This window comes from Penicillium longicatenatum, assembly GCF_028827895.1.
Source record: "Penicillium longicatenatum strain IBT 33135 chromosome Unknown contig_1_segment0_segment0, whole genome shotgun sequence".
Lineage (NCBI taxonomy): Eukaryota > Fungi > Ascomycota > Eurotiomycetes > Eurotiales > Aspergillaceae > Penicillium > Penicillium longicatenatum.
This window is the reverse complement of record NW_026643119.1, coordinates 2653968-2679386: the sequence shown is the minus strand read 5'-3', so window position 1 is coordinate 2679386 and position 25419 is coordinate 2653968. Positions and strand designations below refer to the sequence as shown.

General features: G+C 50.7%; 12 protein-coding genes across 12 annotated transcripts; 6 read left to right on the top strand and 6 right to left on the bottom strand.

Moving 5' to 3' along the window:
* Nucleotides 1–180: 180 nt before the first annotated feature.
* On the bottom strand, nt 181–1412 carry N7484_001762 (uncharacterized protein; the record flags this gene model as incomplete). Its single annotated transcript, XM_057112182.1, has 3 exons — nt 181–1151; nt 1203–1322; nt 1370–1412. The coding sequence occupies 3 exons, from the start codon at nt 1410–1412 to the stop codon at nt 181–183; spliced, it is 1134 nt and encodes a 377-aa protein (XP_056976919.1).
* A 143-nt stretch (nt 1413–1555) lies between these two features.
* N7484_001761 (snoRNA-binding rRNA-processing protein NOP14) lies at nt 1556–4324 on the top strand (the record flags this gene model as incomplete). The annotated part of the gene is made up of 2 exons (XM_057112181.1): nt 1556–1846; nt 1904–4324. The coding sequence occupies 2 exons, from the start codon at nt 1556–1558 to the stop codon at nt 4322–4324; spliced, it is 2712 nt and encodes a 903-aa protein (XP_056976918.1).
* A 292-nt stretch (nt 4325–4616) lies between these two features.
* N7484_001760 (uncharacterized protein) lies at nt 4617–6347 on the bottom strand (the record flags this gene model as incomplete). The annotated part of the gene is made up of 3 exons (XM_057112180.1): nt 4617–5657; nt 5717–6076; nt 6141–6347. 3 exons carry the CDS (start codon nt 6345–6347, stop codon nt 4617–4619), a joined length of 1608 nt encoding a protein of 535 aa, XP_056976917.1.
* An 844-nt stretch (nt 6348–7191) lies between these two features.
* N7484_001759 (putative G-patch domain protein) lies at nt 7192–8298 on the top strand (the record flags this gene model as incomplete). Its single annotated transcript, XM_057112179.1, has 2 exons — nt 7192–7296; nt 7369–8298. The coding sequence occupies 2 exons, from the start codon at nt 7192–7194 to the stop codon at nt 8296–8298; spliced, it is 1035 nt and encodes a 344-aa protein (XP_056976916.1).
* A 319-nt stretch (nt 8299–8617) lies between these two features.
* Nucleotides 8618–9532, bottom strand: N7484_001758 (uncharacterized protein; the record flags this gene model as incomplete). Its single annotated transcript, XM_057112178.1, has 1 exon — nt 8618–9532. One exon carries the CDS (start codon nt 9530–9532, stop codon nt 8618–8620), a length of 915 nt encoding a protein of 304 aa, XP_056976915.1.
* Nucleotides 9533–10124: 592 nt separating this feature from the next.
* On the bottom strand, nt 10125–10337 carry N7484_001757 (uncharacterized protein; the record flags this gene model as incomplete). The annotated part of the gene is made up of 1 exon (XM_057112177.1): nt 10125–10337. One exon carries the CDS (start codon nt 10335–10337, stop codon nt 10125–10127), a length of 213 nt encoding a protein of 70 aa, XP_056976914.1.
* Nucleotides 10338–10414: 77 nt separating this feature from the next.
* N7484_001756 (uncharacterized protein) lies at nt 10415–11169 on the bottom strand (the record flags this gene model as incomplete). The annotated part of the gene is made up of 3 exons (XM_057112176.1): nt 10415–10486; nt 10518–11092; nt 11163–11169. 3 exons carry the CDS (start codon nt 11167–11169, stop codon nt 10415–10417), a joined length of 654 nt encoding a protein of 217 aa, XP_056976913.1.
* Nucleotides 11170–12194: 1025 nt separating this feature from the next.
* N7484_001755 (Clavaminate synthase-like protein) lies at nt 12195–13132 on the top strand (the record flags this gene model as incomplete). The annotated part of the gene is made up of 2 exons (XM_057112175.1): nt 12195–12243; nt 12303–13132. 2 exons carry the CDS (start codon nt 12195–12197, stop codon nt 13130–13132), a joined length of 879 nt encoding a protein of 292 aa, XP_056976912.1.
* Nucleotides 13133–13610: 478 nt separating this feature from the next.
* N7484_001754 (PA domain-containing protein) lies at nt 13611–15726 on the top strand (the record flags this gene model as incomplete). Its single annotated transcript, XM_057112174.1, has 3 exons — nt 13611–14241; nt 14293–15593; nt 15655–15726. 3 exons carry the CDS (start codon nt 13611–13613, stop codon nt 15724–15726), a joined length of 2004 nt encoding a protein of 667 aa, XP_056976911.1.
* A 1257-nt stretch (nt 15727–16983) lies between these two features.
* On the top strand, nt 16984–19437 carry N7484_001753 (OPT oligopeptide transporter; the record flags this gene model as incomplete). The annotated part of the gene is made up of 1 exon (XM_057112173.1): nt 16984–19437. One exon carries the CDS (start codon nt 16984–16986, stop codon nt 19435–19437), a length of 2454 nt encoding a protein of 817 aa, XP_056976910.1.
* Nucleotides 19438–19589: 152 nt separating this feature from the next.
* On the bottom strand, nt 19590–21176 carry N7484_001752 (uncharacterized protein; the record flags this gene model as incomplete). The annotated part of the gene is made up of 1 exon (XM_057112172.1): nt 19590–21176. The coding sequence occupies one exon, from the start codon at nt 21174–21176 to the stop codon at nt 19590–19592; it is 1587 nt and encodes a 528-aa protein (XP_056976909.1).
* Nucleotides 21177–22078: 902 nt separating this feature from the next.
* sip5 (Sip5p) lies at nt 22079–24514 on the top strand (the record flags this gene model as incomplete). The annotated part of the gene is made up of 2 exons (XM_057112171.1): nt 22079–22444; nt 22505–24514. 2 exons carry the CDS (start codon nt 22079–22081, stop codon nt 24512–24514), a joined length of 2376 nt encoding a protein of 791 aa, XP_056976908.1.
* Nucleotides 24515–25419: the final 905 nt, after the last annotated feature.

The following is a 25419-nucleotide window of genomic DNA, read 5'->3' as shown; positions in this document are numbered from 1 at the left end:
TCATTTAGTTTGAACGTGCCTTACACATTCTTGCTTTGTACTCATAATAAAATTTATAAATATCGCATTCAATGTCATCCGTGCTTTGCCAATCCTGGCGGGGTATCATACATGTTGTCGAGTTATCACAAGTTTTCCCTAGGTCCCAGATGCACTTTCAATGGAACAACTAAATCCCAATCAATGATCCTGGAGCGGTCGCTGGATGATATCACTTCTCCCGAGCGGCCGTCCTCCTTCACTCAAAACCATAGCTTCTCTTCGTCTTCGACGAAGAGCCTGTTCCTCCGCGTTGCCGTCTAGGGGCCTACGCGAAGAAGATCCTTGGTAAGATCCAGCTGTATCTTCTCCATCAACCATCCATACATCACTGTCCTCGTCATCGTCGTCGTCGTCGTCGTCATCATCATCTTCGTCATCATCTTGCTCGTTCTCTTCTTCAAGCATGCTGCCCATTAACCCATGCTTGCGTAATTGCTTGATTCCCTCTGCGTGTGAGGTCAAATTGCTAAATATGGAGCTCATGACGGTGTCGTCAGACCACCATGTTTTCAAGAGAATCACCACATCCTGTCGCCGTGATGGCTCGTCCAATGCACACGGAAATGGGTATTTGGTGAGCCACCGGGTCACTATTCCGGCCTCTAATGCTGCCGGGATGTTTTCGGGAAGCAGGATATTGAGAATTTGCAGTGCCTTCTTCTCTCCAAGTGGCCGAGTCCTGGCAAGAACGGGTGAAGTTGTCGGATAAGTTACTTCGGTATGCTCTTCTAGGAAATTGCAGAGACAGTTGATGATGGCGGTATATGCAGGAAGATCGCGAAGCCGAGTGCAGACTGACGTTCGGGATACTGTAAATGATAAGCTTTGGATCCGTAGATTTGGTTTCATAGGATGCATACGAGCTCGGTTTGAGACAAGAAAGTTAAGCGCAGTAAGAGCGCGACCTTGTCGGACTTTGTCCTTGCTCGATAGATCATCTAGCAGAATATCACGAGTCTCGCCTTTTGTCGATCGTTCGGCAATAATGCGGAGGGCTCTGCTTGGTGTGTTAATAGTTGATGCAGCATCGGATGTGGGGCCTTCATACGCAGCTCGTAGGTCATGGCTTGTACTCGACGAGAGCTTCAGTAGGGTATCTAGTTTGAGAGCTGGAGTAGTGTTAGTAGCGTCTTGAATCAAATAGACCTGAATGCGCTCACCCTCCTCGGTCCCCTCACTGATGATCTTCTCTTCCCGATCAACATGTTTAACTTCCGTCAGATCAACCACTTGACGCAGATCTGTGGCAATTCCGCGTACGGCGAAGAAAAGCGATATGCCTGAAATGTTTAGCTTTTTATGCCATCATCAAATCACCATTACCAACCTAGACATAGCCATAGCACGCCATCCCCGGAAAAAGGTGCCATCGTGGGTGGATGTATGGTTAGCTCCATTGCGGAGAGATGCGCGGCAGAATATCGGCGGCCGAGGGCGGTGTCTTTTTTTTCTTCAACCGCTGCTTTACAGCAACAGAAGAAAACTATACATCCCCACGCATTCGCACACCACAATGCCGCCCTCTCAGCTCAAGCAGCTGAAAGCGTCGCTTCGGGATAGTGGAGTCGTTGGTCCCCAGCAGTCCAAGAAGCAAAAACGCCAGAACGCAAAAACTGGCGCTGCGGCGCAAAACCGGAACCAGCGCAATGCCGCTTTACAGGCTATTCGAGATCGATTCAACCCCTTTGAGATCAAGGTCCCCGCTGCTAGAAGCAAGTTTGAAGCGACCACTCGAGATGGTAACTCAGCTAATGCTACACGCAATAATCGCCCGGGCGTCACCAAGTCACTGGGCGAGGAAAGGGTATGTAAATGTCGAATACTTTTCACGATAATAAGCTTACAAATCCTTGATTTTTAGCGCCGAGCAACGCTTTTACAAGAAATGAACAGCCGGAACAGAGTCGGTGGACTTGTTGATCGTCGATTCGGTGAGAACGACCCGACCATGACCCCCGAAGAGCGGGCTGCCGAACGATTCGCAAGAGAAAGTCAAAAGAAGATGCGCAAGGAATCGATGTTCAACCTTGAGGATGAGGAAGACGAGTTCCAGCTTACTCACATGGGTCAAAACCTGTCATTTGATGAGGCCAATCGTGACGATTTTGAGATGGGTGAGATGGACGACGACATGAAGGGCGAAGAATCCGATGATGAGGCAACACGAAAGCGCAAACGCTTTATCGATGAGGAAGCAGACGAGGAAGATTATATCCACGACCCGGATGCTGAAGATCAGCCCGATCGAAAGAAGTCCAAGGCCGAGGTTATGAAGGAGGTCATTGCCAAGTCCAAGTTCTACAAGCAAGAACGTCAGAAGGCCAAGGAGGATGATGATGATTTACGGGACGAACTAGACCAGGAGCTTCCGGATCTTTTTGAAGCCTTGCGAGGCATGAAGGCCCCGCCCAAGCCAGAGCCTGTCCAGCAGGACCTGGATACCATGAACCCAGAGCGTGCGGCTATGCTCCAAGGGCCGGAGAAGACAGATGCCGAGAAGCAGTACGACCAACGGATCAAACAATTGACTTTCGATAAGCGATCCGCACCTACGGACCGCACAAAGACAGAGGAAGAGAAGGTTGAGGAGGAAGCTGAAAGACTAAAGAAATTGGAAGAAAACCGACTCAAGCGAATGCGTGGTGAACAGTTGAGTGACGAGGAGGATAACGAGGACGACAAAGATTCATTCATGCAGGATGATGACGAATCAGAGATTGATGATGCGACAGCCTTTGGCCTTCCCACATATGAGCCACGGAAAGAGCTGGCTGTTGAAGATGAGGATGATTTCGTCATTGACGATGATCTGGTCGAGACGCGGTCTAACGCCAGCCTCGACATGGATGGAAGTGATATAGAGGAGGAGGATCTCTCAGAAGACGACGAATCGGAGCAGTCAGAACAGGAAGATGAGCTCATCAATGGAATGTCCCTACCGGCTGCTAGTGCAGCATCAGCAGCCGTGGCAGCCAACCAAACTTCGGATGGCAAGTTGGCCTTCACCTACCCCTGCCCAGACGACCATGAGGCTTTCCTTGATCTGATCAAGGGTGTGCCTAGCCAGGATGTCGCAACTGTGGTTCAGCGCATTCGTGCCTTGCATCACCCCCGTCTTCACCCCGATAACAAGGCTAAGCTGGGTCGTTTCGCTGAGATTCTCATTGAGCATGTTTCTTACATGGCGAATCGGGATGAAGAGCTGTCCTTTGCTCTCATGGAGAACATTCTGCGTCATGTTCACTCGTTGGCCAAGACTCACCCCATGAACGTCGTTATGGCCTTCCGTGCTCGCCTTCGTGAGATCTCCAATGACCGTCCATTGAACTTGCTTCCCGGCGATCTTGCCATCCTGACTGGCATCTCGACTGTTTTCCCTACATCAGATCACTTCCATGCCGTCTCAACACCTGCTCATCTCTGCATTGCTCGGTTCTTGGGTCAGTGCTCAGCCAACACTCTGTCTGATCTTGCAACCGGTGCTTTTGCCGCGAGTCTTTTCCTCCAGTACCAGGCAGTCGCCAAGAGATATATGCCTGAGTTCATCAACTACATCCTCAATGCTCTTTGCAACCTTGCCCCCACTGAGCCCACAGCTAAGCTTGGCTTCTTCCCATCCCGGAAATGCCAGGACTCTGTTCGACTCTCGCCATCCAAGAAGGTCACCCCGCGCAAACTTCAATTCCGTGATATCACTACTTCTTCCCAGGCTGAGGACGAGTTGAAGATCTCTCTTGTGACTACTTTCGTTTCCCTCCTCGATACCGCCTCGGATCTGTGGGCTGAAAAGTCCGCGTTCACTGAGATCTTCACCCCCGTCCAGGCCGTCTTGAACCACCTCAAGCAATCATTCAAGAGCAAGAGCCTCTCCGCAGCCCGCGACCCGATCCAGTCCACACTAGACAAGGTCGCCTCCCACTTGGATAAAGCCCGTCTCACCCGCCGCCCCCTTCTCCTTCACGACCACCGTCCCCTGGCTATCAAATCTGCCATCCCCAAGTTCGAGGAGAACTTCAATCCAGACAAGCACTACGACCCGGATCGCGAGCGTGCCGAGGCCAACCGCCTCAGGGCCGACATCAAGCGCGAGAAGAAGGGTGCCATGCGCGAACTCCGCAAGGATGCCAGCTTCATTGCTCGCGAGAAGCTGCGCGAGAAGAAGGAGCGCGATTCCGAGTACGAGAAGAAGTACAAGCGTCTCGTTGCCGAGATTCAGAACGAGGAGGGTCGTGCTGCCAACGATTACGAACGCGAGAAGCGGGGACGTCAAGGCAAGCGTTAATAGATTTTGTCTTATATGCTCGAGATCTTTTCGATACCATTTGGCATCTGTTCTTGTTTGTTTGTTTTTTTCCTTGCATATAGTCTCTACTTTCGCCCTTTTTTTCACAGGGCTGGTGCATGGGTGGGGAATCAAAAGTCGATCCATTATCACATATTTTTCATCAAAGTACCTACTCAATGCATAGTCGTAGTGTATCCATTCAGAACATGCATGACATTGTGTCATCATACCAACGGCCCCTAAATTAGAGTATGCACGGGCTATGATATATACATCTTAAGACGAAATACTACTGTCTCAAATCAACCCCAATGCTAATCAGATAATTACAACGCTCCTGCTGCTCGTCTGACACCTTCTCCATCCGCGTTCTGTTAGTTCGCAAAAATATACGATTGTAAGCATCATCGCCGTCGCCCCAGGTGCGCCATCTAGGACTAGACGCGACCCGGTGGGTATTCGGATTTAAAGACCGAATAAAACTTGTCCAGTAGCCCTGAACCACGGGAACAATGGCTGCATTACTGGTATAATACGAGTCAGGAGGATCCGTGCTAACATAGTCCGGGCCCCATATGGCGTTCACTTCAACGGTGTGGGTTGTCCCGAAACCCTTGGCAGCATCATCGGGGTCCACTACGGCGTAGTGGTAGTTCCAACTTGGAACGCCTGCTGCTGCGTAGATGGAGGACATGTGGATACCCGGGCAAATATATCGTAATTCACCATATGCGTTGCTGGCTGGTCGCCAGTAGACTCCGGCATTGGGGAACTTTCGGGTCTGGTTTTTGTTAAGATATATTTTGTGAATCTTGGCCATTTGGTCTTTTGACATGCTTGGGAATTGGTTTTTGATGAATTCTTCTGCTTCGCCAACACTGGACGTGCTGACGGGGACGAAGATGGTGCCTTCGTTCGTGTCATCGCCGAATATCACAGGGACTTTGACAAATTTACCTTGTTGGAAGAGTGTGTATGTGTGATCTTGCACTAGATCTCCATCAATTGTCGGGCTGTACAGGTATAAGGGGTCTCCTGGAGCCCCTGGTAAAGGCGTGACAATGTTCTCGCCTTGTAGTGCGCTAACATCTAGGCCACGGAGACAACTTAAAGTATTTTCGCTGGTGTTACAACCCGTACGAGCTGCGAGCCTGTTGTATGAGAATTGGCTTTCGGCAACATTGAGCACTGTTCCAAAGCTCTGTGATTCAGCAGCTGCTCCGATGAACAGGCCCTCATCTCGTCCACCATAGGCAGAGAGTAGGAAGGTGACTGATGCTCCGCCGGCACTGTCACCACCGATCACCACGTGGTTTGGATTTCCCCCAAACTAAAATCAAATAAACGCGGTGAGCTTCATTGGCTGAGACGTTAATTATGGGCTTGTACCTTGCTGATATGCTTCTTCACCCATTTGAGTGCCTTGAGTTGATCCTTCAATCCATTGTTCAGACTCGCGCCCTTCGCTACTTCTTCGGAAGCCAAAAATCCATATGGTCCGACGCGGTAGTTGAAGGTGACCACAACAATGTTATTTCCTGATGCTTCAATTAAGCCAGAGCCGTTATAGTTGGGATTCGTCAAAGCAGCAAAGCCACCCCCTTGGATGAAAAAGTAAACGGGCAGAGAAGCGTTCGAATGAACAGCTTCCGTGGGGGCATAGACATCTATATAGAGACAGTCTTCGGCATGATTAGATGGTACAGCTGCATTTAGCTTTCCAGCTACTGGAATACAAAGTGGACCATGCTGGGAAAGATACCCCGGTCAGTGGAAGGGACAAGACATTCATTTTGCTTTTTGCCTAACATACCTGGGTGGCCCTTTGTATTCCCGTGACGAGGGGAGGGTCTTGAGGTCCTTCGAATCGCAAATCTCCCACCGGCGCCGCAGCATAGCGCATCCCCAGCCATTGGGAGATTCCATGCGATGAGCTTCCACGATAACTGGCATAGTTTAGATGCACGACTGGAGAAGAGCCCAGTGCCAGTGAAAACAAAGATAAGAGTAAAATCAACATCGCGACGTGGCTCAGGTGCACGAAAGGAGGGGAAGTGCGACCTGTATAAAAGGATGAAATAAACAAAGCCGGAGTTCAAAAGAAGAACCGAAGTCGAGTCAAGGGACTGATAGCCCCCTCAAAGGGGGAATACAAAGGGAGATCCAGCTCATTTGAGCAAGTCATGGGTCCCTGGATACCAAGAAAATAGAGCCGAGTCTCCCTTGCATGCATCCTCCAAACGTGCCTATGCAAGGAAAGTTAATTTGCGCCGTTGACGCCTGAGCCCACTTGTCAGAGTGATCATGCATATACACCATGGATCCCTGGCTCACTTTCGAAGTAGGAAAAGGTACTATGGTCTATAGTAGAGTTGTATAGTCCAAACAGGTCAAGTCGTGTGACTGGTAGTGACTCCTGACTACGCGTGACTAAGCCATGTAAACAGTCGAACATCTATCCTTCTATTACACAACCTCGAGCAATTCTAACGAGTTTCAAACCCGATCTCCAATTGCGCCTTTGGCTTGAAAGGATAACCAGGAATATGATGCGATGGGTTGCGAAGCTGGGCTGGGTGCAGAGTGTAAGGCATAAGGCAGTCCAGAATCGGCACTGCTTGTGAAGATAACTCAGTGAAAGTCAGACAGCCGTGGATAGATCAACGGTGATCTAAATTACGGCCTCTGCAACAGCATGTCAAAATTGTTTCTCTCTGCTTAACCTTCTTCCCTCACCACTAGCATAATATCATTTCTCCAAAACAGGTGCTTCTGAGTGGCTGGCGCAAGCTCCACTACGGCTTTTCCCCGCAACTTAATCTGCAGAAAACTTGTCCGCTCACACCTTCGCTCTCATTAAAACCATGGCACCCAGTGAAGATGAAGAGGACGATTACATGTCCATGGTCATTGCTGAGCCTACACAAAAAGAGTCCTTCACTCAACGAAAACGCAGGGAGCAGCGCGAGGTACCAAGCCACATCACGTTCCTGCATGGCGCCCTTGGCGATCGGATCACTAACTCAGTTCTGTGAAACTAGGCCGAAGCTCGAGGCAGAGTCCCCTCCAAGGCAGAACGAGCAGCTCAGGAAGCTGCGCGTCGCGATGAAGCTCTAGCAAAGAGCACATTGGACCCCTCGAACAAGGGGTTCAAGATGATGGCGAAGCTAGGCTTCAAGGCGGGCGATTCTCTGGGCAAACGCGACTCGGATACTCCATCGGATGGAAAGCCTGACCCGACACAGACGCGCGCGGAGCCACTGAATCTCACTTTGAAGGATGGTCGGGGTGGTATCGGGTTGGATACTGAGAAGAAGCGGAAGATTCGCGAGGAGGCCGAGGAGGCGACTAAGAAAATTAAGCGTGATGAAGGAGATTATCGCGATCGTGTCCGGGAAGAGCGCGAATTGCGACGTACGGAGGCGCAGGTTCGCGCTGCGCAGAAGGTTGCTGAGCGGTTGGACCTGGATGCGGAGACGGACGAGACTACCGATACCAAGGACGGAGAGTCACATACAGACAAGGGCGCGGATGATGATGAGGGTCACAAACCCAGGCCCAAACGGGTGAAACCGACTTCACAAGTTAATGTCCTCTATCGTGGACTTGTCCGGGAGTACGAGGAGCGTGAGCGGGAGAAACAGGCTCGGCATCTCCTTCAAACTTCGCTTCCATCGTCCTTCTTCCGAAATCCTAAATTGCCGGGCTACGATGACGAGGACCTGGAGCGCGAGGACAAACAGGCCATTGGGAACCAGCCGGGACCATATACCGCTGCGCTGGAACAGGAGCTTGAAGAAGAGGATCCAGAATTGGATGCCTTCAATGCTCTTGAGCCCTCTGAACGCCTCGAGAAGCTGGTGCGGCATCTACGCGACACATACCGATATTGCTTTTGGTGCAAATATCAGTACGAAACCGATTTGGAGCTCGAGGGTTGCCCTGGGCTAACGGAGGAGGATCACGATTAAGCGACGAGTTACGGATCTTTTCTTCTCTTTCCTTTTAGCGACGGCTGTAAAACAGCTCACAAATCATGTGCATTGATGTGCTTAAAACAGAACTCATTATCAATATAGATTCAACCATCCCGGGTAATCCTAGTATACACAGCCCTTGGTATCATAACAAAGAAAAATATAACCAACAGATATAACTGACCGCTGCTCCATATACTTCAGGTCTATCCTCTCAGCGGCCCTAACTCCGGCGCACTGCGCCGATCATGCAGAAATAAAACAAAAAGCAAATACGGGTCGAACAAAAAATTGGTGCTTTAAACGGCAGACATCAGAGCTTCTGCATCAACTCGCTCAACGAACGATTCCTGCATTTCTGCAACGCCTGGTAGCATCCCTCGCAGACGCGCAAGCAGCAGAACACACAACGATGCCGGATCTCCCGGTTGAACTTGTGGCATGTCTGGCAGGGAAGTGGACACCACACGTTCTGCGCCACGGGCATATTCCGATGCTCTTGGAAGCAGGCGAAGTGAATCTTGTTCAAGGGTGCCGCGACGGGCTCGATATCCGGCATGGGGGGCATTGACAGTTCTTCGGTGGATAGATTGTCTAGAGGAGTCCCGGGGCCCTCGGGGGTGGGGATGAAGTCTTCGAGTGGGGTTAACGCCTCGTTCTCGTCGCTCGGTGGAGGAGATAGGGTGACTGGAGGTACTGTTGGGTCCGAAACGTAGTTTTGTGCCTTGTTCACCACCACTGATTGTTCTGCTGGTCTGACCGGTTGCGGGGCAGCTGGCTGTGGTGCCGGAGCGTAGACTTGTGTTTGGGGGGAAGCCGCTTGCGGCGTTGCTTGCAATGGCGGAGATGGTAGTTGTGCCTGCGCCTGGACAGGTGCTGGTACGGGTGCAGGTGCAGTCACCGGTGTCTGTGCAACTGGGGAAGTAATTCCATCCGTCGCATTGGCAACTTTGCGCCGTGGTGGGACTTTCGTCAACATCCGCGGGGGAGGAGGGACCTGGTCTTTCGGCGGGGGCGGTAGCTCCTTTGTTGGCGGGGCTTTTTGCGGTGGCAGGGCAGGTACGGCCACAGGAACCACCGAGGGCTCTTCCTCGGGAGTTTTCACCTCGTTTGACTTCTTGGAGGAGAAGGAGAATTGCGATTTGGCGGCCACGCTGCCGTTTTTCATCGCCGTTAGGGACGGGACGCGTAGGCCGCGAGGGCGCTTGTCGGAATCGAAGATAGCCATGCTAAATAGACTTTGCCAAAATTCCAATGGCGTTAAATTGGCAATATAGGAGCCGCTCGCATCCGGTGGGTGTATATATGATTATCAGCGCCACAAGGGTTGACGATCCCGGGTCTCCGTGCGCTCGGCTTCTCAGGGTCCAGAAAGGAGAGGAGAGATATAAGGGAAATAAGATGAAGGAGAGAAGCGAGAAAAAAAAAGAGAGAGAGAAAATTCAAACAAATCGCGAGATCGAAACAGCCCCCGTAATCTTAATTAGAGGGGGAAAAGAGCAGCAGGTTTTCCTCGTTAGAAGCTTATATCCACTTTTCTTCTTTTCCTTGGAACCTCTTTCCATGGAAATGCATCTCGTCCTTTATCGACTATATTATACCCCCCGTCATCTTCATGCCCAATGAATCATTGTCAGTCGATCGCATCCAGCGGAATGTAGGACTCGTGCACGATCGCCGGACCCAGCGATTGGAGAGGGATGAGGAGCTGATACCGGGTTGTGGGGTCTCTAATTTCACCGTTGAAAAAGCCTTGAATTTGTTTCATCTTGAACGAATCCCAGGACCCCTGGTGGAGTCGATTGGAGCCATCACAAAGTTCAATCGGTCAGTCTATCGAAAAGATCCTGCGCTAAGAACCAATAGATCCGAACCGGTGTCCAAGAAGTGCCAAACTTGGTCGGTTTATGCACCTCAAGCCCCCTGAACTCGCTTCCGCGTCGTTTATCCGGCATTCCATGCCCCAGGGCTGTGCTGTCATTGGTGACTTCCTCGGCCAAGTCCGCCATCGCTGGCATTTCCGTTGTCGTCATATTTACTTTTTCCTGCCTACGCTATACTTCGTACAAGATTCGCATCTGGAATAATCATTACACTCCGCATATGTACATTAGCTATCGTTTTCCGAAACCGGCATATACGATCGGCGTTCTCGTGCTGCCTGCGCACCGTTAGTCGCTGCCTTGAGTTATCAATTCCGATGCTTTGCTTACCTCGAGGTATCGCTCGATCCAGGGCTTGGCGAGCGCCCATGCTAACAATCCGCCCGTAGCGAAGATAAAAAGGAACACCACCGCTTCGTCTTTGCGAGAATCTCGTTCTAGACCACTAGTCAGCCTCGTCCATGTGTTGTTTTCATTTTTCATTTCTTTTCTTGTATTTGGGCCACCAATGTCTCGATCGCATTCGACCCAAGCCACTGTTGGTCCCGCATGGCCGCACTTACGGAAACAGGTAGTAAAGACATCCTCCTCCTTGGCCCCTTTGCACGTCGGAAGCTCGTAGTTGAGGCAGAATTTGCGATTGCAATCATTGCAGCTTAGTGCGCGGTATTTCTGGGCTCGTGGGATGATGTCGTGCTCGCCTTCCGCGGGATCCGCTGCCACGCTATCGAAAGCACGCTCGTAGAGATTCAGGACATTGTCGATCGAGGCCGAACCAGAGCTGGACTTGGTTGGGTCAAGAGGGATGATGGTGCTATTGGAGAAACATGTGCATTTGCAGAAGGAGGTCGGTGCTGGAGGCAAACGGTTAGCATCAGCTGGCTTGGTCTGGAGGTGGGCTCTTACTGGAGGCTATAGTGAAGGTGGCCAGAGAAAATAATGTCAGCAGCAGCAGCAAGAACTGCGCCTTGCCACGATACATTGTGAGAACAGGTCTATCGTTTAAAGGCCAGTTCGAGATTCCGTTTCATGGAGATGACGCGGTTATCCGTTATCATCACGTGAGGGTCCACTGGAACTATACGTTTGTTTACTGAACTTGACAGAAATCGAAATCAGTTCCATTTTGCTTTAGCTAAAAAGCTGCTTTAGCTAAAAAGCCAGTTATTGTGCTAGGATCCCTGGACCCAAGTACAAAGAAATGTTTGCCAAAAATGTGATACCTCGTGTATTAATATCCGATGTGGCGGTATTTACATCTGACACGCCGACGAAAACGTAACTTTAATGGAACGATTCACTTTTCAATGACCTCTACGATAAATTGATCGACTCGGGATTTGAATAGCAAGGACACCATAGGACAAGAGAAGCATTTCAGTCGAGGCCGGAATCGAGCCCGGGACCTGCTGTTTCCCTTAGTACTGAGGCGGTACAGTGTGAAAAGTATCGTCAACATCGGCCAAAACTTATATTCCATATGATAAACATGATACACTACAGTCATGCAAAATTTCAAAATAACGCAATATGTGCAAGGGTATTTCGCTCTCAGAGAAATTTATCAGTAACCGCACTCTGGTCAAAATTATTATTGTTCCGTCACTGGTGAGTGATCGCTAAAGTTGATTTTCGATATACATGTATCGCCACGTTGTTGGTGAGGGTGATTGATCAATTGTGGCGAAAGGAGGACACGTCGTAATAGCAAGTGGAAGAAGAAAAAGAAGAAGAAGAAGAAGAAGAAGAAGAAGAAGAAGAAGAAGAATAGGTATTCATAGCTTATGAGACCAGCAGCAGCTAGTGAAAAAACAATTACATCTGAAGTCGCATTGTTCTATAACCTCGACGGGCAGGAACGCTTGTTGGTCTCCTGCCATTTCGCCATCTCTCTTCCATATAATCCTGGCTTCACTTTCATTTCCTCATGTAACTTCATCTTTACACAAGACAGCGACTCCGTGACTTGCCTTATTGCACATTGCTTCTGTGTCTTCTTTATCAGACATGCTCGCTCTCCGACTGTTACATCGTCGGCTCTCTTGGACTGTCCCCAGTAAGACTTGACAGCTCGACGAGGATTATCTGCAAACACAGTTGTTAACAAAAGGACAGGAAAGGCCAGCCAACGCACATTTGCAAGCGTTCCTCAGCTCTTTGCCGGCGATTTTGGAGTTTCAAAGAATACCGAACATGTTCGACAAGTCAATCGTCACCTTAAGGATAGCGGGATTGTGAAGATCAACCTTCAATTTGAAGACGATCATTGCAGCTATCTCAAACAGTTGCTTCTTCAGCTTCATAAAGACCATGACCACGGGCTTCCAACAACCCACAGCGCATCTCGAGGTTGGCTTTGGGATGTGCGCCCGCAACCTGACCCTCCGACCGACGCTTATATCGCACGCTCAGAGACGATGTACGAGTTTCCCTGGCACACAGACTGCAGCTATGAGAATTCGCCCGCCCGCTACTTTGCTCTACAAGTGGTGCAGCCTGACAAGTGTGGGGGTGGTACTCTCTCTGTTCTGGACACTTCCCGCCTGCTGTCTCTCATGTCGCCTTCGGTCCTCGAGACGCTCGGCCAGCCTGAATTCCGTATCAACGTCCCGCCCGAGTTTATCAAGGAGGAAAAGAAGACACACATCATCGGGAATCTGCTTCAGGTGGATGAGAAGCTGAGGACAACCCAGCTCCGATTTCGAGAGGACATCATCACACCATTGACGGAACCGGCGCAAGCTGCGTTTGAGGAACTACAGCTAGCTCTGGCAAGTGATGTTATTCAGTCGCAGGTAGTGCGCCTAACATCTAGCCTGCTTCCACGTGGATCGATCATCGCGATGGACAATCATCGCTGGTTGCATGGTCGGGATGAGGTTCTTGACCCTAACCGATACCTTCGTCGAGTTCGATGGGATGCACGTCCTTTCAATAACCTGTAACTATGGTGCTGTCTCCACCAAAGAATATGGCGTTTACCAAAGTAATATCAAAACTCGTGCTGCCAGTTTCCAAGTAGTCTACCGAGGAAACTCACCAAGAGATAACATCTAATGTGGCGTATTCCAAAGCTAAGGAATCAGATAATGGTAAATGAAACTTCTCTTCCTGGTAGCTTGCACAATCGCTCCTTCCTCTCGATGTTTCTCAGTCCCCTCTCTTTTACTCCCCACTGAGCAGTCGACGCTTCCTTTCAGCTCCAGAGAAACATTGTCAACATCCTTCAAAATCAGTATGGCGAGGAAACCGCCACTATTCAAGCTTCCCCTGCCTCGCAGAGGATCTCACATCAGAGATCAATCCATATTTCTTCTTCTTTTTGTTGTTATACTAAGTCTGTTCCTTGCTTCGGGGATCCTCTTTTGTGTTTCGACTCGTCTTTTGTATTCATTGATGCATTGGAACACTCACAGGCTCTCAATGCTGGATCTGATCCTGTTACTATTGTCCGTTCCCACTGTGCAGTATATCCGCGAATCGAGCGTCTATTACACCTCAACGCCACATTTCCCCGGACAAGGCCTCGAACAGGCACGATGGACGCAGAACAAGTGGAAAGACTATGGCATTTCTGACTCTCAAATTATCTCCTACGATGTGCAACTACCAGCTCCAACTGAGCACCAACGCCTGGCCCTGATTCGAGGCTCGGAAGTGCTCTATGAGGCGCCATTGAATGACAGTGAGTATGGATTTTACCCTGCGTTCTACAGCTTTGTCACCAATGCGACCATTTCTGCACCCTACATTTTCGCCAATTTTGGTGCAGACGACGATTACGAGGACCTCGTGAAGAATAATGTCAGTCTCGAGGGCAAAATTGCTGTGTTGAAGTCAGCCGACGCATCGTCCTATCTGCAATCACTCCATCTGGAGATGTCCCGGGAGGTGCAGATCAAAAATGCCCAGAACAGAGGCCTTCTCGGCGTGGTCATGTATCCTGATCCTCAGAATGACGAGCCCATCAACGAAGGCAATGGCTACCGACCGTATCCTGGTGGTCCGGCACGACCGCCACAGATGATTGAGAGAGGGGGTATAGGTCCATGGGGTATGTTGGCAACTCCATTATAGCTAATAAACATTGACTAAATATTTCCAGATTCGTACCAAGCCGGCCTGGTGCCCACTATTCCCTGTATGCCAATATCTTATGCCGATGCCATCCCCATTCTCACCGCATTAAATGATCGTGGTCCGTCAGCTTCTGGACTGAATAGCCGATGGCAGGGCGGAGGACTCGCAATCCATGGTGTCAACTACAATGTGGGGCCATCGCCTCCCTCAATCTCTCTCCATCTTCGCACCGAGGCATTCCTCCACCCTGGTCAAGTGCACAATGTGATCGGCAAGATACCTGGCGACTCCCATGAAACGATTATCCTCGGTAATCATCGGGATGCGTGGGGGCCCGGTGCAGGCGATCCTAACAGTGGATCAGCAGCATTGAACGAGGTTGTCCGAAGCTTTGGACTAGCACTCCGCCATGGCTGGCGACCTCGTCGCACCATTGTTTTCGCCAGTTGGGAGGGTGAAGAGATAGGGCAAATCGGATCCTTTCCCTGGATCAAGGAGCATCTTGAGTGGTTGCATGCTAGTACCGTTGCTTATTTGAATGTCGTCGTGGCCGGGGCGGGGCGGAAGTTCCATGTCAAAGCTAGTCCCTTGCTATATAAAACAGTGCTGAATGCGATGCAGCATATTCAGTCACCGAACCAGACGGTGGACGGTCAGTCAGTGTTCGACATTTGGAGCGAGACTGGGACAGGAATCATAGGCACCCCGGGCGGGGGTGATGCCATTCGGTTTCAAGGCCTGGTATGTGCCTCGACTGTCGACTTTGGATTCTCTCAAGGCTTGGGTGATAATGTCTTCCCTTATCACTCCGGATTTGACACCTTCCAGTGGATGGACCGGTTTGGGGATCCCGGTTGGGCATATCATCTAACTAGCACTAAACTCTGGTCGCTCATGGCGGCACAACTATCCGAATCGCCCATTCTGGACATGAAGGCTACTGATTACGCGGTGGCCTTGGACAAATGGGTAAACGATCTTTTCATGAATCAGCCATGGTCCGAGCACTGTGAGCCCGAGCCATTTTACAATGCAGTAGCCCGCCTCGCTCAAGCTGCGAAAAGATTTGACCACGAGGTGGCGTCGTTGACACAGCAGCCACGTCCTTGGCGGAATCCTTGGATTGACCACAAGTTGAAGAGGGCGATCAAAGCGGCCAACCAGCGGTACATTCGACTGGAAAGGGCTTTTTATCATGAATCCGGAGTCGACGACCGACCCTCGTTCCACCATGTACTGTATGCAGCAGCCCCGTGGCACACAGAGAAACCACCCTTGCCTGGACTACGACAGAGTTTAGAAGCGGGCCTCTGGACTAATGCAGTGGTAGGCTCTACTTTCGGATCTCATCCGACACGGCTATAGATCCTTTTACTGACTGCAGCAGAAATGGCGAGACATTGTGACCGACAAAATCATCGATGCTGCAATTTTGCTGGAGGGATATGAAGGATTGTAGGTGCAACACTCGCCGATTGCAGAGATTTGAATGTAACCTCGAGGGTTATAGGGCGCAAATAGTATTACATGGGCAGTTGTGAATACTTTGGTATCTGATTAATACCACGGCCACGTCCGTGTGGTGACTTTGGTCTGGACAAATCCTATTTCCTTTTATCGTAAAGGACTAAGCTCAATGCGTCCATAACATGGGGTCTACTCGGGCTCCGGCATGACCAGCCCTATCGTCAATAATATAGCGGCTGAGGTGTTTAGGCGCGATCCTCAGACAAATGGCATAAGGCACGACGCATAAGACACAAGCGGGTATTTCACGATCTCAAGCCGGTCTCCGTCGGGTGAGCTTCGAAAGGATCCGAAAGACCATATCAAAATCAGAGAACATTCTTTTTCCAGCAATCATGTTTTGTTCTTGGAAGGGTATTTCTATTTTTTAATTAAATTTTCTTTTTTCAAAGCCCCAAAGCCCTGGTCAACGCGCAATTGGTCTAACATCCTTGCTGACGCGGCCAAATGAGCTTAATGCAGGAAACTGTCAAAGCACTATGGAGACCAGCTTCCAGCAAGTAGACCTTGGCATATATTGCCACCGATAGGCAAAGTCTTTTCGCCCTCATGATAAATGACATGAGGTAGCCAATCAAAGTGGATCGCTTAGAGATAAGTCAAGATTATCGTACGTACTTGATTCTCCTCGACAATAACAAGCCTTTTTATCTGCTTCGTCAATCTAAGGCGGGTTGATGTGGGGCCAGTTCGTCAATTGGGATTAGTCTCCCTGGCATCGCTTGTTATTATCCAGTCCTGATTTGATAGAATCGTCCTTGCTCTCCCCCAGCCCTACGGGTCTCTAACAATTGTCCATATGCCCCAAAGATGATATTATCTGGGATGAGGGACATGCCCAATATGTACATGAGATATGGTTACAGCAGACATATTCAAGTGAAAAACTAGTCTAAAATGGGTTTACCGTTAGTTTCCTCTAGCGCCATTCCTGGAATGAGGATGTGGCGACCAATCAACACAACGGGTATAATCAAGGGGAGTTCAGGCATCTAGTGGCTGTCGGCTGTCGGAATTCCGTGGTGGCACCGGGACTAAGTCCTCACGAGGCACCTAGGCCCCTGTTGGAGGAAGGGATGGACATATATATGTGAACGTACCCGGGAAGGAGCCATGATGTTTGCACAGCGATCCTCCTTCTTTCAATATTTGTGCTCTGCAACTGCAGAAGCACTGTCCTCTTCGCGTCATGGAGACCGAATCCCCTGTCTTCCGCTATGATGAGAAGAAGTCCGATGTTGAGGAACATGTCTATCCCTCTGAGGGGGAGATTACGGACGTCGAGCTCGAGGAGTTGACGGCCTTGGTCAAAGAAACCATCTCCGAGCACGAGATGGACGGAAATTTCCCTCAAGAGATGTTGGATGAGGCACGAGAGTTCCTGGCTAAGGACCCCAAGCAAATTACTGCGTTGGAGGCCCAGTCGCTGCTTCATGATATCCGCAAGCAGCGTGATCTCTTGCTGAATGACTCGCCCTATCCTGAAGTCCGAGCTGTCGTTGACCCCGTCGATGATCCCGAGGTTTCGGCTAGCACCTTTCGTTCTTGGTTCATCGGCCTGGCTCTCACCGTCGTCTTCACCGGTGTCAACCAGCTGTTTACTCTTCGATACCCGACTATCATCCTCTATTCTTATGTCTCGCAGGTCGTGTCTTACCCTATCGGTGTTTTCATGGCGAAGGTCTTGCCTACTCGCCAATTCTCTCTGTTAGGCTGGCGTTTCTCGTTCAATCCCGGTCCCTTTAATCAGAAGGAGCATATGCTGATCACCGTCATGGCCAATGTTGGATACGGAGGCTACATGGGAACCGCATATACAACCAACATCTTCACCGTGCTGAAAGTGAAGAAGTGGTATGATGACACCACTCTATACAACAAGGCTGGTTTCCAGATCCTGTTGACACTCTCGACCCAGTTCCTGGGGTACGGATGTGCGGGTCTGGTGCGTCGCTTCTTGGTCTTGCCTCCCTCTATGATCTTCCCCAAGGCCTTGGCGACAATCGCCCTGAACAAGGCTTTGCACAGTGACGATAGAGGCGAAGTCGTGCACGGATGGACTATTTCTCGTTATCGATTCTTCCTATACACTTTCAGCGCAATGTTTGTTTGGTATTGGTTCCCTGGATATATCTTCCAGGCTCTCTCCTACTTCAATTGGATGACCTGGATTGCTCCGGAGAATACCACCTTGGCTGCGATCACGGGAAGTATTACTGGGCTGGGAATCAACCCGTGGCCTACATTTGATTGGAATTTGGCCTCCGTCCTATACGATCCCATCATTACCCCCTACTATGCCATGTGCACCATCACCTTGGGAACCATCTTCTTCTGTGTCTGCGTGATCGTCCCCATTTGGTGGACCAACGTCTGGCAGACCGGATACTTCCCCATCATGAGCAATTCTCTATTCGATAACACTGGCGCCACCTATAATGTTTCAAAGATCATGATCAATGGTGCTTTCAGTGCCGAGGCATATGAAGCCTATAGTCCCCCCTACATGACTGCCTCTTATGCTGTCATGTTCTTCTGCTTCTTTGGGGCCTACATGGCTGGTGTTGTTCACATCATCCTCTACAACCGTTCTGAGCTGAGCAAGGGATTCAAGGCCTTGTTGCAATGGAGGAACGCTCGCGATGACCACGAAGATGTCCACAACCGTCTGATGAAAAGGTACAAGGATGCCCCAGACTGGTGGTATCTGATAATTTTAGCCCTTTGCTTCATCATTGGGTGTGTTGTCGCCCATGTTTATACCCCCGGATTCCCCATCTGGGGCATGGTTGTCAGTTTGTTGTTGTGTCTCATCTTGCAAGTCCCCTACGGCATGGTGTACGCCATTACCAACGCCGAAGTGACCAACAACGTGCTCGCCGAGTTGATTGCTGGTTACGCACTTCCCAATCAGCCCATCGCCAACATGATTTTCAAGACTTACGGGGTCGTGTCCTGTGCCCAGGCTATCCAATTCGTCTGTGATTTGAAGATGGGCCACTACATGAAGATTGCCCCTCGCGTCATGTTTAGTGCTCAGTGCATTGCCACCGTGGTCGCTGCCTTCGTTAGTATCGGAGTGAACGCTTGGGCGCTGGCTAACATCCCCAACGTCTGCGAGACCGGTCAAGCATCCGGATTCAACTGCGAGGGTTATACTACCTTCTTCACTTCCTCCGTGATCTGGGGTGCCATTGGACCCAAGAGACTCTTCGCCGAGGGAATGATGTACAACGCCACCTTGTACGGATTCCTGTGTGGCTCACTCCTGCCTGTGCCGTTCTACTTGCTGTCCAAGTACTACCCCAAGTCTGGTTTCCGTTACATCTACTCGCCCCTGTTACTGTACGGAATGATGAACTTTGCCCCTTACAACTTGACATATGCCGTCGCTCCCCTGATTGTGGGTACCGTTTTCAACTTCTACATCAAGCGTCATTATCTTGCTTGGTGGGAAAAGTACGCTTACGTGCTTACTTCCTCATTTGGAGCTGCTCTGGCTATTTCCGCGGTGATCATCTTCTTTGCCGTCGAATATCACGCTGTTGATATCAACTGGTGGGGCAATTCGGTTTCGTTCGCTGGATGTGATGATTCTGGTTGCACATTGCGTCCTGTTCCAGCTACAGGAGTTCCAGCATGAGTTGCAGATCATTGATAATGAGTGGACCCGAAATTACGCATGTTTAATCTCGTTATAATGGTTTTTATATATATATATATATATATAACACTCTTAGATCACATTATGTTTATCTTCCAGTAAATACAAGGGTTGCTACCCGCAGGGTCTGTTCATGACCTTCCCTTCATTCCCTTCTTCCGGTTCTCTCTCTGTCTCTGCTCCTTGGCTGCATCACGCCGTCTCTTTTTCCATGCTCGGTTGTTGTCTCCCCGGTTTTCCCAGAACCATTTCGCAAATTCAGTCTCGTCTTTGTCGCCGGATCCTTCCGTTCGCGATTTAGAGACTGGGGTATCAATCGTAATGTCGTCATCCTCCATGTCCTCATCTTCGTTCCACTGCATGTGTCGACTAGCGGCAGCTGTATCCGGGGTTGGAGCTGCACTCCGCATACCGCGATCCTGTAGGTCTCTCTTGGCGAAAGGCGTAAAGGGAGTCTGGGGCTCGGGGCCTCTGGACTCGTCCTCGGATTCAATATCGTCGTTGTTACCGAAGAAGCTGAACCCGACCTCAGTTGGTTGCGGAGCCTGTTCGGATTCTGCCGGGGCGGACCGTTTGAAGAGAGCCTCCAAAGGGTGAACCTCTTTGGGTTCTTCGGGCACGTTTTCGGTGTTTTGGGCGGGCTCACTGGTCGATTCAAGGAATGCGTTGACAGGAGTATCGGTAGTCATGGGGATATCGTCTTCTCTTGTGCTCTCTGGTGAAGACTCTTTTTCGTTGGGAACGGCATCTTCTGCTGCGGACTCTGAGTCGGACTCTGAATCGGAGTCATCGGAGCTGCTAGCCTCGCTCTCACTCGCCGAACTCGAACTTTCATCCGAAGAACCGCTTGATGATGTCCAGTCTTCGGACTCGGCAGAGGATTCGAGATCTTGTGTTTTGGCGTTGGGGCTATCAACGGGGTCCTTGCGGACCGGTCGCTTCTCTTTAGCTCCAGGGACTTTGCCTGGCCGATAATCCTTCTTTCGAGCTTTCTCGTTGACCGGTTCCTTCACATTGCCCGTAGTGTCCACCCAACCCTTCTCTTCGTCGAATGTAGCTGTCTTAGCGGTGTCGTCTCCTGAGGAACGGAGGAAGCTCGGGTAGGTGGTTGCTTTGGCAAACTCGTGCACCACAGATTCCGAACCTTTCTGCTTCTTCTTGGCCTTCTTGTCGTCGGCAGCCGCCTCGGCTGCACGATTGGGCGGAAGTTTGGTGCGGAATAAGCATTCGGCCTTCTCGGTGTACTTGGACTTAGGTTGGAGTTTTTCCTTCTTGTCGTCCTTGCTCTTCTTCTTCTCGTATTTCCGCTTGTCCTTGGCAGTTTTGGGTTCAGTCCAACCTCTCTTCACTTTTCGGTCGGAGGGAAGCTCAAAGCCATCTAGTGTCTCGTCTTTTGACTTGCTCTTCTTCGACTTCTTCTTTTCTTTGGGAGCTTCGGGTTCGGCATCTTCCTTCTCGAGTGGTCGCTTGGACGGGCGAGCTGTATCCACCTTGAACTTCTTTCCCTTCAGGATCGATCCATTGAGCTTCTTCTTGATCTTCTCGGCGTCCATTTTGGGCAGAGTGACGAATCCGTAACTGTTCTCGGGGAAGGTGGAAATGGTATGGTATGAGATATCGGTGGCCGTTGCTCGAATGGATGCTGGTAGTACCGCGGGGAGGATTTCGGGGGTGAACGGGCTGATATGGAGTCTGATTGGATCTGTCGGTTCCGTCATTGCATCGCGATCAATATCAAGAGGTAGCAGCAGTTGACGATCTTGACCTTTTTTCTACAACTTTTTTTTTTTTTTTGGTTCGCCCGACCAGAACAGTTACCGCCTTCCGTATCTAGGCCTGACCCACTGTACACAAAGAACCCACTTGGGCATCGTCATTAGGGATCGATGGGATGTGACTGGATATGGGAGATGCAGGGTTAGGTGGCAAGGTTTATGCCGTTTATCTGTCAGCCAGAGAATCGATGATAACAGCCTTAGAGGGGAAATGGTCGAACTTTTATGGATCTGGCGTGTACGGGGTAACCACTGACGATGAACCTCTATAGTTTGAACGCTATCGATGTGAAGTTGAATTTGGATAGTAATAGGTTCTACAAAGTAATCAGAAGTCTTTGCACATCCAACGGAGAAGGATGCGTTGCGTTGTTCGGTCTATTCATGATCGACGTTTCAAAGCTTGGAGTCCCCAGGGCTGATGTAATCCCCATGATGACGACGGTCGTGTGCCATGGAAGGTCTGGCCTGTCTCATGTGAATTCATGTCCACTTCTCTCTTTCAACTCTTTCTACGGGAGTGCATTTCTATATCCTCCATTTCTCCCCAAGTTGTATGAACATCCGCCACATCCGGTAGTTCGGGGTGCCCTTACGTATTAGTTCTCGATCGGTACCGATCCGTTCCCCAGTCATCAACCTCCGCCCTGTCCCCGCTTCCATCTTTCCCACTTCCCCTGCATCCCTCTTCCCCAAATGTTTATCTGGCTTTAGCCGGACTTTTTTTTTTTTTTTCTGCCTTTCACTTTCCCTTAATCTCTACACCCCTCCCCCTTGGGGGCCACCTCGGAGGTATTCCGTCGTGTGTGATCTAACGTCCAACCCCTCTCATTCATCCCTTCACGATGGGAAACTCCCAAACCAAAGAATCACGGACCACCGCGCCACGCAGCCGAAGCCAACAATGGTCATCGGATGCTTCGGGTCGCGCGTTATATCAAAGCTCTCGGTCGGGCAGAAGCAGTCGGCCGGACCTCTCGCTTCTGGGAATCGGTAGTAGTCATCATGATCGCGATATGGCCGCCCTCGAGCACCGGCGTGAAACCAAACAGGAACGGGAGGCACGTCGGTTGGAGAAGGAGCGCGCCGCCCGAGTCAAGGAGCGTGAGCGCAGTATGAAAGAAGAACATGTCGATGGAGGTTATCTAGTGACCCAGGGTGTGTACGTGGGGACGGAGGACTTCAATAAAGCGGTTGTTCGGCAACTGATGGTAGGATTGCTCTCGAACAAGTTCATATCGGAAAATCCCCTTTTACTAACACTATTGTAGATTGAACGTCGCCTCGCCCCATTTTGGAGAGGGCTGAATGACTTCTCCGACTCATGGGCAGAGCATCAGCTTATGGCCGCGGCCCGGGGTATGGAGATCCCCCCACCGGACGAGATCCCACCCGAGTTAGAGTACACCCTCCCCAAAGCCACCCAACCAAAGGTACCGGTGGACATGAATAACATCCAACACCTCACCGTTCCGATTACTTCTCGCTCTCAGTCCTACAACTCGGATGTGTCTCAAAGTTCAAACCCCGGCCAATCATTACCCTCGGCAACATCTCCGATCGCATCTGGCACATCGACTTCACCACTCTTCCGAGCCCGCGCTAAGACCATGGCTGCTTTGTCGACATCCTCGAAGCATGGCTCACAGACCGATCTAACCCCGCGGGAGTTGCAATTACCCAAGGACCCGTTTGTCAACGGCCAACCGATCGAGGTCTATTTATACAAGGATGCGAGCGAATGTCCCATCTGCTTCCTGTACTATCCTCCTTACCTCAACCGTACTCGATGCTGCGATCAGCCCATCTGCTCTGAATGCTTCGTCCAAATCAAGCGTCCCGAGCCACACCCACCGGAGCACGGCGAGCCCGATGCGAATGCCCCGGCTCCGACAGAGGGAGCCCGAGCTGAAGAAACAGAGTCGCAGCTTGTATCCGAGCCATCTGCGTGTCCTTTCTGTGTCCAGCCAGAGTTCGGAGTTACTTATGCTATGCCCCCCTTCCGCCGAGGTCTGACCTACGGCGCCGATCCCAGCGCCCGCCCTTCTCCCCACATTACTTCCCCCGTGTCCTCCACCTCCTCTTTGGCTTCCGCAAACCTTGCTCCTATCCCCGGCCGTCGCCGCGCGACGTCCCTGTCAGCCACCGACCCTTCAGTGGTCACTACTGACAAGGTCCGACCGGACTGGGCCCAGAAGCTGGCCAACGCCCGAGCTCATGCGGCACGCCGGTCCGCTGCCGCAACCGCTCTACACACTGCAGCTTACTTGATGAATTCTGGCTCCAATGATTCTCGCGGCCTAGGTCTGGGTCGAAGAGGGTTGCGGAGAGCTACCCACGGGGATGCCGGCCGGTCCGGTTCTCCTGCGCTCAATGCGCTTGCCTTTCTGACCGAGCGACCCGACCGAACCCCGCCTCGTGCACCCGATACTGATTCCGCCGAGGAAGGCTCAGGTAATATTGCCCCACCTCGGGAGAGTTCGAGGCGCACTCGCGTCGATGATCTCGAGGAAATGATGATGATGGAGGCGATTCGCTTGAGTTTGGCCACTGAGGAGGAACGTCTGCGAAGAGAAGAGAAGGACGCCCGAAAGGACGCCAAGAAGAGAGAGAAGGAGGCGAAGAAGGCCGAAAAGATCAACCGCAAGACTGGTCTGTACAGTAATAATGCCAGCAGTACTGCTTTGGAAGTACCTGGCGAAGCTTCGCTCGCCAAGGTTACCAGCACGTCTTCTTCTTCCATTGGCGAAGAAACCTCCGCAGCAGACAAGGGCAAGGCGGTTGATCGTGCCGCCTCGTCAAATCCATCCATGTCATTGCACAACGCTAGCCAGGCGGAGAAAACCCCGGTGGCCCCTGAGCAGCATGCTGCCGCCGAGCCATCACGGCCATCGCATCTGCGGAATATGTCGAGTGCCTCCTCATCTTTCTCTTCAGTCATGGAAACTACGCCGGATGAACGGCCAACTGGTCATGTCTCTGCAGATGGCAGTAATACCTCTCTTGAGCCCATGTTCAACTTCCGCAGTCTGGCTGCTGTTATCGGCGATGAAGATAAGGATCATGAATCCGAGCACGTTGAGAATGCCACTCAAGATGCAGAGGGCTCGTCAAGTGCTACTCCATCGGTCCATCAGCCCACAGCCGATCCCGCCAAACCAGAGCCCACCCCTATTGTGAGCACAAAGGTAGATTCGGAAGGCAGTGTCTCGCCCAAGGAGCTTGAGACACGCTCGGTGGAGATCTCAGCTCCTACTGCGAATCCCGAGGCGACATCTTAACTGACCCACGTTCATTTGTGTCTGTCCTCTTTCTCTTCCCCCCCCCTCTCCCTTTTGTTTCTTGTTTCTTTTTTTCTTTTGGTCTGTCACAGCATGGGATTAGCCGGCGTAGTAGGGGACCTTGTTCGGATCGCGTACCAGCGCATTTCGCGCCTTTCATTTTTTTTTTTCTTTTCTGTCGGTTGGCAATTTTACTCATGGCCATCTCCGTTCATTGCATCAGTTCCTACTTTTCATAGAAATTCAATCCAGAGAGTATCTCAAGTCAAACATTGCCCTGTGTTTTTTGATGTTCACGTTGGTGTAGTAGTACTCAGTCGCCAGTAATATGCAAGCTAACAGTAATATGCAAGCTAAGATGAATGTACAACCGTGGAAGTGGCCACTCTATCCCGAAAGCCAATTTCCAGTGTGGACACGATGCATAACGGTGGATGCAGTGTAACGGTACACGGGCGGGTCCGTGATGTAGCCGCGATTGGGCATAAGAGGTTTAAGGAACAAGCCAACCGCCGCTAATGATAAGAGTGGGGCCCTGTCGAGTGGAGGAAATCCCCGAATTTTGTGTTCCCTGTACTGACCGAGGATGTCTATAGGAATCAGTTCTAAACTATAACCTGTGGATTTCTTGGATTTCTGGCCAAGGAAAATGTGTAGAGATCGGGTGCTCGGCACTTTGCAAGTCGCAGGTTAAGTGGCTCGTGCCTTGATCGCTTGCCACCGCAAAACTTTTCTCGACCCAAAGACCAGCTGGCCCCACAAGTATCCTACATACTCTACAGTAGATGCGACATATTTGCTGTACTGTGGACGGAATATATGTATCGAATTCTCTGGAATCATCTGTAAATGGAGTAATAGTTTCAGTGGTGATGCGAATCGATTGTCAGTCACCCCTTCATTCT